The sequence below is a fragment of the Brachyhypopomus gauderio genome, chromosome 3, assembly GCF_052324685.1.
Source record: "Brachyhypopomus gauderio isolate BG-103 chromosome 3, BGAUD_0.2, whole genome shotgun sequence".
NCBI classification, from domain to species: Eukaryota; Metazoa; Chordata; class Actinopteri; order Gymnotiformes; family Hypopomidae; genus Brachyhypopomus; species Brachyhypopomus gauderio.
Window position 1 is genome coordinate 15,116,692 of NC_135213.1, and position 11,394 is coordinate 15,128,085.

General features: G+C 43.6%; 1 protein-coding gene across 3 annotated transcripts; it reads left to right on the top strand.

Moving 5' to 3' along the window:
- Positions 1 to 430: 430 nt before the first annotated feature.
- On the top strand, positions 431 to 10,043 carry itgb3b (integrin beta 3b). 3 transcript variants are annotated; one of them, XM_076999743.1, is made up of 15 exons: positions 431 to 652; positions 1,407 to 1,492; positions 1,791 to 1,992; positions 2,205 to 2,457; positions 2,915 to 2,996; positions 3,178 to 3,339; positions 3,485 to 3,580; positions 3,697 to 3,786; positions 3,914 to 4,048; positions 5,013 to 5,439; positions 6,965 to 7,187; positions 7,878 to 7,978; positions 8,068 to 8,187; positions 8,989 to 9,155; positions 9,734 to 10,043. In XM_076999743.1, exons 1-15 carry the CDS (start codon positions 586 to 588, stop codon positions 9,803 to 9,805), a joined length of 2,283 nt encoding a protein of 760 aa, XP_076855858.1. In that variant the 5' UTR covers positions 431 to 585; the 3' UTR covers positions 9,806 to 10,043. The 3 variants fall into 3 exon arrangements, with proteins under 3 accessions (XP_076855858.1, XP_076855857.1, XP_076855859.1); XM_076999742.1 differs by having other exon boundaries at positions 432 to 652; positions 2,915 to 3,077; XM_076999744.1 differs by lacking the exons at positions 431 to 652; positions 1,407 to 1,492; positions 1,791 to 1,992 and adding an exon at positions 1,999 to 2,147 and having other exon boundaries at positions 2,231 to 2,457; positions 2,915 to 3,077.
- Positions 10,044 to 11,394: the final 1,351 nt, after the last annotated feature.

An 11,394-nucleotide genomic window follows, 5' to 3' on the forward strand; every position in this document is an offset into this window, starting at 1 on the left:
TATGTGTCACATTTTCAACTGATAGCAAGATAGCAAGCACCTTTTATGCAAAATAAAAAAGTAGTTTAATTTGCTTTGTTTATAGTTGTGCTCGGTGCAGACATTATACAGTAGTCTGTGTATTTATTATCTGTAGGCTATAGTAAACAGTATGTATTGTGTATTTATTGCTAGATCGTCCCTCCATGTCCTAAATATCCCAATTCCGAATCGAAACGTTTTCAAGTGGTCAAAAACTAACCACAATGTACCGAAAATGTTCAGACGCGAACACTGGAAAAATTGCTATTTGGGTAAACAAATAAATAATTGTATTTTGTAGAAATACATTTTTAATTCCTTGGAGATTAAAATATTACCTAAAACAAAATTAGCCAATCATTTTGCTAACTCATGAATGATCCAACAAAACAAAACTACCACCACTCAAACTGTCAGTGGCCCCACCTCGCTCTTGCTTTCCTGGGGAACTTCTCGCAAGTTTTCTCATTTTTGCTGTTGCTTGTTTCCTCGCGCAGAAGGACAAGGTGAGCCAGGTGGAGACGGCGCGGATGAGGAGCGGCGATTTGACCTCACACATATAAAATGACAGTTTTACCGGCGTTTGTATGGATTTATTATCTCCTTTTACTAATAACAGATTGTGTTTTAGGTGAGTCTCAATTTTTCCATTTTTGTTTTGATCTAAATGTATCTAGTTTTATTTTAACAGCTTTGGTAGTTTGGGACATTGTCGACCTGTTAGGTAACTGATTAACAACACCACATGCTGACCAACAGCTCCAGATGTGCTACATAATGTGCTTTAGTGTTTTTGAAAAACTGTCCTTGTTCTAAAATGTAGCACAACCAAGGAGTCATTAAACTAAACAACCTAATGAACTGAAAAGCATGATAAAGTTGTTTTACTTGGTTTGTGTGTAGTTAATATTTGTCTTGCAGTTCCACTTTTTTGTTTGGAGTTCTTGTACTCCTGGTGCACTCATCCCTTTACAATAGACGGTTCCACGCCTGTAGATTGTAGAACATTATCTTGGCAGGAGCCGATCTTGTATTTATTCAACCTTTATCGTGTATTTGACAGTTCAGTTCTGATTAGTGGTCTCTAATTCCATAAGAGCTCCCACAAATGCATGTGAGTGTTATGCTTATGGGTTTGCGTCATTTTTTGTCACATCTGTTTATCCACATGTAACTGGAATAATGTAATGCCTTGAGAATGTTATATGGAATGAGTTTGGAGTACATCTCAAGACTCAACAATAAATAAAAAATAAATATATGTTCTACAATGCTCTGTGTGTGTGTGTGTGTGTGTGTGTGTGTGTGTGTGTGTGTGTGTGTGTGTGTGTGTGTGTGTGTGATGATGATGAGCCAAGAACAATCAATATTCATATTTCTTTCAGGCTCCAATATCTGTACGTCTCGAGGAGCCAGTACATGCCAGCAGTGTTTATCAGTGCACCGTTCCTGCGCCTGGTGTTTCCAAGAAGTGTGTGACACACCACCTTTGTCAAGCCATTTCAACATGTTTCAGAGATGTGCCCTACTTATATACGTCACTAGGCATTACCACACAATGAGTCCATATACAGAATTTAGTTAGATTATTTTTCTGGGACAAATGCAGCTAAAATAATTATTATTTTACTGTGTCTTGGATAGCTGTGTATTCGTGTATATTGTTTTCATATGTCTTGTCACTAGTCATGTAATGATATTTCATATAAAACAATATATTATTTGAGGAATATTTTCAAACACTGTGAGGACCCATGATGTCATATTAGGAGTTTGGGCTAAATTCCTCTGGCGCCTCCCGCTGTGACCTGAGGAGGAACCTTATAGAGGCTGGATGCAAGAAAGGAGCTCTGGAGAACCCTACCAGCCAGCTTTTGGTCAAAGAGAACAGACCTCTGAGTGACAAAGCCTCTGGTGCCACCGATGTCACACAGATCCAACCCCAGAAACTGCACATCACACTGAGACCCGGTGAGTCCAACCCTACCCGAATTCAACACTCCAAACGACGGGGCCACGGTTAATCAGGACCAAGGGATGCAACATTGGAGAAACTGTACACAGCTCACGCGTCACATCTGGTGCACCTGCTTTGTGTCGTGATATATGGACCATTGCAACAGTTTGTAAGTTACCGACTCTCAGGACTCTTCCCTCTACCATTTGTGTCTTGTCTTGCTTAGATGACTCCCAGCATTTCACGCTGCAGGTGCGTCAGGTGGAGGATTACCCCGTGGACCTGTACTACCTGATGGACCTCTCCTTCTCTATGAAAGACGACCTGTCTCAGCTGGTGATTCTTGGGAAAAGGCTTGCGGAGGAGATGAGCAAAACCACCAGCAATCTATGCATGGGCTTTGGAGCCTTCGTGGACAAACCCTTGTCTCCATACATGTACATCTCTCCACCCGAGGCCGTGAAGAACCCATGCTACTCGTGAGTGACCCGCAAGGCCAGAACCTGGATTTCCTAGATGGCAGATTGTGGTGTTTGTTTAAATGTAGTGGGATGTCTGCACGCCTGATGTGTTGGGTTTAACACTGTGTGTATTTGCCATCCTTTAGGTGACATAACCAAAATGCATCTAACAGCATATCACCATACATGTAATGATTAAAGTCTTGCCTCAGTGTAGTCATTTAAGTGATGACTCAGTGGTTTCATTAGAGGATCCATGTCAGACAGGCACTCTTGTCCAGACTGAGCTCATCCAAACAGGCCTGCTATTTGTCCCATGACTACCATGGGCTGTCTCTCCATGTTGTCAGCATTGTCCAATCATAAAGCCAGTGTGTAGCTTCCCTCCATATTAGCAAACTTTACTCTAACAAACCCGTGTCACAAACCTGCAAACCTAAACAATGGCTCATCTTCTCATCTTCAACGGCTACAGGTTCCAATACAAGTGTCAGCCGCAGTTTGGCTACAGGCATATCCTGTCACTGACGGAAGAAGTGAGGCGCTTCACAGAGGAGGTGAAGAAGCAGAAGGTCTCTCGGAACAGGGACACCCCAGAGGGAGGCTTTGATGCCATCCTCCAAGCAGCTGTGTGCAAAGTCAGCCATTTCTAAAAGTTCCTATGTTAGGCCACGTTGCGATCTAAAGCCGATAGCTATCATGGTATTTAATTTGCAAACTGTCCGTTCTCATTTCCAGGAGAAGATTGGCTGGCGTCCAGGTGCTTCTCACCTGCTGGTGTTTACCACGGACGCTAAGTCCCACATCGCACTGGACGGGCGACTGGCAGGCATTGTGCGGCCTAACGATGGGCAGTGTCATGTGGGCACGGACAACATCTACAACATGTCCACAACAATGGTACAGTCCCTCCAGTTATTTTCATCTTTGTCATGCTTAATCCTTGTCAGCGCAAGACAACAGTCATATAGGCTAGTGAAATTCCAAGAGTGCCTTCCTGGAGTTTTTTTTTATGAATATTAAGAGTTTTTTTCATATTTTCTAGGACTACCCATCCCTGGCCCTGATCACAGAGAAAATGTCAGAGAACAATATAAATCTAATCTTTGCAGTAACCGAGACTGTGTTGCCACTGTACAAGGTATGGATTGCAATATTGACTGAAAGGCATATATTTTTTGCTGAAATGTTTATTTATTTCAAGTTTATTTCATGTTTATACTCAATATCTAATTATCCTTCTTGTCTGCTTCACAGAACTACAGCGATCTGATTCCGGGTACAGCAGTTGGCCTTCTATCAGAAGACTCCCACAATGTGATTCAACTGATTCAAGACGCTTACGCTGTATGTGCAAACATTTTAACATGATATTGAAATATACCTTTACGTACCATTTGACATGAATGTTGTATAAGGGCAAAGTTTCAAAATTGAATGGACTCTTCTCTCTTTTATGGTTTTGTGACCACAGAAAATTCGCTCCAAGGTTGAACTGGAACTCCTCAATGTCCCCGAGGAGTTGAGTCTGTCCTTCAGTGCCACGTGTCTGAATGGAGAGGTCATTCCTGGGCTGAGGTCATGCTCTGGGCTCAAGAGAGGAGACACAGTGAGAGCCCTTTTCTCTCACTTCACACTTGTTCTTTTCTTCATTTACACTCCTTCTTTCCCTCCCTTTCTTGTTCTCTGGAAACTGGGCACTTACCTACTTCACTACCATTTTTAATATCTTTTTTATATTTTTATATATAGGAATAACGTTAATCTCTCTCTCTATAAATATACGTGTGTGTGTGTGTATGTGTGTGTGTGTGTGTGTGTGTGTGTGTGTATGTGTGTGTGTGTGTGTGTGTGTGTGTGTGTGTGTGTGTGTGTGTGTGTGTGTGTGTGTGTGTGAATATAATTTTTTAGCTGCTCAGCTTCAGTACTCTGAAAGGATGTCTTTCACAAAGTACTCTGAAAGCATGACGTTACTCTGCCTTGTTCAGTTGTTCAGTTTGTGGAATTTGTCCTCACACATCCCCAAATAAGGAAGAACACAGAAGAACTAGCCTTTCTGGTGTACACTCACCCACATAGATGACTTGCATATTGTTTTGTGGGTGTAGTTGCCTCTGCTTTTTGTCCTAGTAAATGATTACACACACACACACACACACACATGCACATGTGCATACACACACACACACACACACACACACACACACACACACACACACACACACACACACACACACACACACGTACGCATGCACTGTTACAGGATGGGTGGGGAAATGTTTTCAGTAATTTTACTCAGTATATCTGGGTATCAGCTGTGTCTGTTTCCTGTACTTTTCTGCCCTGTCTCTGTGAGTCACCATGTAACGCTTCCATATAACATCAAGATTTTTCCACCTTCATCACCAGGACTTGAGGGGTTAAAAGTCACAGCACACAAGCACACACACACACACACACAAAATACCAATTTTTGCTCAGTCAGAAGCCTTCGTTGTGACCTCATGCGTTTGTTGCCACATCTGACGTCTGTTCCTGCACAGCGTAAGCGACTGTCCATCATGTCCGTGCAGGTGTCCTTCAGTGTGGAGGCTCGTGCCAGGGGCTGCCCCAAGGAGAAGCGCAAGACCTTTACCATCAAGCCCGTGGGCTTCAAGGACACGCTCCAGATCACTGTCCACTTTGAATGCGAGTGTAAGTGCCAGGCCAGAGGTCAGCCCGGCAGCCCCGTCTGCCATCACGGCAATGGTACCTACGAGTGCGGCATCTGCCTGTGTCACCCGGGACGTCTGGGCCCGCGGTGCGAGTGCGCGGAGGGCGACTACGGCCCCGGCGAGCAGGACGCGTGCAGCGGACCCAATGCGCTGGTGTGCGGCGGCCGCGGAGACTGCGTGTGCGGCCAGTGCGTGTGCCGAAGCAACGACTTCGGCCAGGTGTGGGGCAAGAGGTGCGAGTGTGATGACTTCAGCTGCCTGCGGTACAAAGGAGAGCTCTGCTCAGGTACGAGGCATCTGGCCATGTGTTTGTCATTACTGTGTTTATTTCTACCCCGCACGCGTGGCCTCTCAGCCGATACGGCGCAGCGTTTTTGGCCGTCGTTACTCCCCGTTACTTCTCGCGCCCCTCTGCTGGTATAGCTGGTCTAAGTTGGGGAGTGCCCTCGCGGTGCAGAACCCTCCCGTGTTTCATGAGGACCTCATGTGTGAGGAATTACTTGCAATAACACTGGATGTCTTTTGGCTCTGTCGTGCGAGCCAGCTGCTTTTGCGAAGGGAACATGATGAGTGGAGGTGTGTGCGGGCTCAGGCGATTGCTGGACTGCCAGGGGTGCGGGGGAGGAGTTATGGGCAGGATCACTGAGGGAGGGGTTATATGTGGGGGGGGGGGGGGGGTGTTATGGGCAGGGTCACGGTCCAGCGCTTCAGGCCATGTGCCATAGGGAGAAACATGGCTGGCTACCATTTCATGTTCCTGTCAAGTGTTAACTACCCTGCTGTGGTCGGCAGTGTAGAGATGTCTGACTTTAAGTAACAGAGTGCTTCGCTGTGTTTTCCTTTAAAACAACCTCACTCCCTTAGCCCCATTACCACACCACAAGTAAGGCCCTATTTACTCTATTCCCTAAAGCCCAGTGATTATTGCAAAAATGCCTTACTGCATTGTCATGCACTGATGATGTCAGAGCACAAAAATAGCTGGCCCGGTGAAGGAACAGACTGTTGTCTGGCTTGACTGAGCTGGAATCATTTCAGCGGGCTTGTTTTTCTGTGGCCTGGGTGATTACAGGCAGTGAAATGTTTGTCTTTGGGTACAGGCTGGTTTTATTTTTTGGTTTTTGGGGGGTGTTTTTTCTAGATATGCCCATTGTGTTCATTTTTTCTGGTTTCCTGATGTTCTGGATTTATCCTCAAAAGGAAGTGAAGAATGTTTTGAAAACTGTGGTAAATATGCATTCATGCAGACATTAGCGTTATATATTGTCTTATATTCCTTGTCAGTCCTTCCAGTCTTGCTATTTTCTCTGTGTTCTGTGAAAAGTTAAATGTTAATGAAAGAGAAAATAATTTTGCTTATTCACATAAATTCCACAGATTTCTCAACAGCCAGATTCTGCTTTTGATATACTGTATATTGAAATATACAGATATACTGGAGACTGATGTATTTTGGCATGAGCTGCAATCTATACCTGGGACAACAGTGTGTAACCTGCATAAAGATTGCATAGATGCAGTAGAAAGCTCTGCTTCTCCTCAAGCGTGGAAGGCTTTCTTAACACAGAGACATACGTTTTCATAGAAAACATTACAGGTCCAAACCCTGTTCCCATGAAACCGTTCTGCGTGTTAGACAAGGCTATGGGTGTCACTAAATCATCAACACAAGGCTTGAGCAACATTTGCTGTCTTCTGATTAATTTCAAAGATATCGGTTACCTCAGCCACCCTGAATTTGACTGGCAACACACCACTACTCTCACCATTCTAGTCCTTACATAATTAAGCGTTAATTCTGCGTTCCTTAGGTCATGGGATCTGCTCATGTGGTTTCTGCCAATGTGACCCTGACTGGACTGGCGAGAACTGTAACTGCTCCAGCCGCACAGACACCTGCATGTCCAGCCTGGGTCTGCTGTGTAGTGGCCGTGGCCAGTGTGTGTGTGGGATGTGTGAGTGTACCCAGCCTGGTGCCTATGGATCCACCTGTGACAAGTGTCCCACCTGTCCTGACGCCTGCTCTATGAAAAAGTGAGTGAACACATAATCATGAGCTACTTCTTCCTCTTATACATACCAGTTATTTAAAGGCCCAGGGAACCTATAACTTGTTTCTTTCTAAGTAGGTTAATGTTGTTCTTCAGAACACATAATATACAGTACATATGCAAAGTGTGCCCTGGACTTTTACCATTCCAAATTCCAATAAATTACAAATTTCTTTCACTAGGAATTCTCCCCATCTGACATAAACTGAGCCATTCTTGTGCTCTGTGAAGCTTAAGTAAGCTTTACTCTCAACAGACAGAAAGCTGAAACCGCTTAGCCAGATGTACAGTATCATTTGCTTGAGGTGGTTCTGCTATGAGTGTTTACATAACTGTCAAACTGTCCTGTCAAACTGAAACTTCAGGTATAACGTTTATACATAACCATAGTGATTGTCTTGCAGTAACATTACGTGCAGATTTGATTTTACACTTTGTTTTACACAAATCAAGGCATGCTGGTGACACCAAGATTGTATCTTTTAAAATGAAATGATTAGTTAATTCTAAACATGAAATCAGATGATCAGGCTACACTGAACTACAGAATTTAGATATTTCCTGGGTCCTCACCTATGCAGAAATTATAAATTTTAAAATGAAATTGAGTGCTTGTACCAGTTGTTTTCTGATATCTATAGAGATTGTGTTGATTGCTTTCCAATTTCTAAAGGGACTGTGTGGAGTGTCAGCATTTTAAAAGAGGGAAGTTTTTTGAGGATGGTAGCTGTGCTCGGATTTGCAGAGATGAAATCCAACTGGTTGATGATCTGGGTATGGTGCTCTGTACTAATCTAAAGTTAGATTAGTCCTGAATGTCTCAAGGAGATAGTGTAATTTGTTCATTTTCCGCTTTTTTACAGTCTTTCATGATAAGAATGCTGTGAACTGCACCTACAAGGATGAGGAGGACTGTGTGCAGAGGTTCCAGTACTACGAGGACAACAGTGGGAAGTCTGTTCTGTATGTGGTGAAAGAGCCAGGTAAAGGTCCAAACAAACTGGGGAAAACAAGAACATATGCAGGACCCATGAATGCAACAGCATCTGCTGGTTGGATGACAATGTTTTTGTGTGTAACTAAATGCTGTGTGATCTAGAGTTCTGCTTTTCCTGTGATATAACAAATAAGAATGAAGAAATATAGATTTCAGGACAAATTATTTGTCCATAGTCTATTGTGAAGGTGGTGGTGGTGCATGTGTGTGCATGTGTGTGTGAGACACACAGACAGAGATAGAGAGAGAGAGAAAGAGAGAGAGAGAGAGAGAGAGAGAGAGAATGTTCCTGCTCAAGCCCGTAGGCAGTGTGTGGGTCATGAGGCCTGTAAAAGCCTGGAGCCTGCAGTGAGTCTGGCCCTTTCCTTTAACAGAGCCACATGTTCAACATGTACCCCATTAATTACTCAGCAACACACACCCACAACACACAACACACACACACACACACAACACACACAGCGCTGCAGCACACACAGGAGCCCGAGTGGCAGAGTGAGGCCATAAACGGCATCAGGCTACTGTGCAACACGCTGACATGGCACTGTAGGCACCATGTAATCAGACAGGAAGGATAAAGGGGCATATAGAGACTGACAGATGGTGGATATCAGCTAAGGAGTGAAATCGTACAGGAGCCTTTGTGTCATTTAGTATTCAGAGTCAGCGTTTAGTATTTAGAGATATTGTATATGTGTATGCCAAAAAGCTGTTCTTAGTACATTGTCATGTTAGATTTACTAGCCAAGCTGTTTCTGCATGACTCTTCACCCAACCTCTCCCCCAGACTGCCCTAAAGGCCCGGACATCCTGGTGGTGCTCCTCTCGGTGGCAGGAGCAATACTGGTCCTGGGCCTGGTCTCCCTGCTCATCTGGAAGCTGCTGGTCACTATCAATGACCGCCGTGAATTTGCCAAGTTTGAGGAGGAGCGGGCCCAAGCCAAGTGGGACACGGTGAGCCCGGCGCCCTGCCAGCGTGCACACGATCACTTAGAATGAGCTCTGTTACTTTTACCTGCAAATACGTCTCATCCAGCCACCAACACCAACTTGGCTGATGGGCTGCATGCACACAAACATGGGCTGAACCAGAAAATATGCACACACACACACACTCACACACACACACACACACACACACACACACACACACACACACACACACACACAACCACCCTGCTCACAAAATTACAAACGCAGACATTACTATTTCTGAGCAGCCCGGTAAATCATAGATGTGGGTGGTATGATTTTATTGTTTGCTGTGGCATGTTGTTTTGCCTACAGAACAAAGGAACGCCTCCACTCCCCAGGGTACTTTGGGCTTTGAAATGATGCCATGATAATTAGGCTGTCCCGGAGAGATGTGTAGCCTCACACTCCCACATGACTATCATGACCACATCTGGCTTCCAGTACCCACTGCATAGCTCCTCCACTTTAGACCCTGTGAAGATGACTGGGTCGGTCAGGTGTGAGCCTGGGCTGCAGTCTCAAACACTGTCTTCTTTTCTGACCTGTCTCGGTTCTAGGGCCACAACCCTCTCTACAAAGGAGCAACATCCACTTTCACCAACATCACCTATCGAGGCAACAAGGAATAGGGGCCATGGGGGCCACACTGCCTACAGGAGAGGGTCATGTTCATAGGCTTTACAGCTGTGAAATATTGCTATTATTTGATCTTTGGAGGGTGTACATGTTTTGTTTGTAAATATAACAGTCAATTTTTCTTGGTTTCACAATTTATCATTTTTTTTTAAGTGGAATTTTATTTTAGTTTATTTCATGTACATCCAGCATTCTAAGTGTGAAACATTAAAAGGTTTTTTTTTTAACACTGCTAATCACCATGACAAGTGCTTTTTCCTCTCACTACGGCTGCCTGCAGAGCTGCACAGGGGCTCCAACAGCCACAGGTGCTCAGAAAGGGGCAAATGAACCAACAACTGCACCATGACTGGCCAATCAAACTGCAGCTCTTTTTAATCCAGCTCATAAATGATCCACTGCCTAACACAGTACCTTTTCTATGTTTGTGTTTCTTTTTGTGTCGACTACAAAAGGAATCAAAAACCTTGTTAAAAAAAAGAATTCAATATTGAAAGGTAGTAAAAGTAAATTACTAAAGACAACCTGGCGTTGAACCAAAGATGGCTGCAAAAACTCAATATTCAGTAAAAGCTATGGAGTGGAATCAACTTCAGCTTCACCACACACATATGCTTATAACAAAAAATAGACAGGAATACTATATACACACACACGCACTGACTTAGTGAAATATATAATTATTTATTTTTAAGTACCTGCAATAAGAAGCTACTAACAAAATTCACTACTACTAAAAATGTGATCTACAAAATAAGGAGATTTAGAATTTAATGCAAAAGGGGTGGCTTATTTAAAGATAAAAGGGCAGAGGAAAACAATTATGCAAGTTCCTGTTACTACACAGGCAGAATAGCTCTTGCATCACTCCAGTTGTAGACCTCCATTCAATCCTAGATTTAATTATACCATTCAGCAGGGCACTTCACCAATTCCACACAATCTCACCGCAGATAATCCCTGCTGTAGTTGGTTGTTTCCTCTCCCTAAGATTCATAAGTTAGACAGTCCTGGATGTCCAGGAAATTATAACCCAGTTTCTAGATGACATTTTCCAATCAACTGCTCAGTCCTTACAGCAAATGTTCGACACTTTCTCTAATTCCTTGAATGCCTGAAACACTACCTGACAACTACCTACTTTTTTCAATGGACATTTAAAAGTTAATAGAAGGTCATTCCTAATGAAGATGGTCTGAGAGCTGTTGATCTGAGAAGAACCCTCCCACAGATGTTTACGCAAGACTGTCAGAATATCTATGAACTCTGAACTGACTCATCTCTAACTTGCTGCAGTACTACTCAGAACTAAGAGGCATTACTGTGGTTCCCAACATGAGATCATCCTGTGCAAGCCTCTTTGTTGGGTTTGTTGAGGAACATTTTTAAAACAATATACTGGACTAGTACTTTTAGTATTTCTCAGATACATTGATAATATTTTTGTTACAGGCACTTTGAAGACCTCCACTTGGTAGTTTGTTTTTCTTTTTCCACCACGTTCCACCCTGTAATGAACAGACACAGAGCCAGACACTCACAGACATTCGCCAGGTATTTGCACCTGGAAAATTCAGAGTCA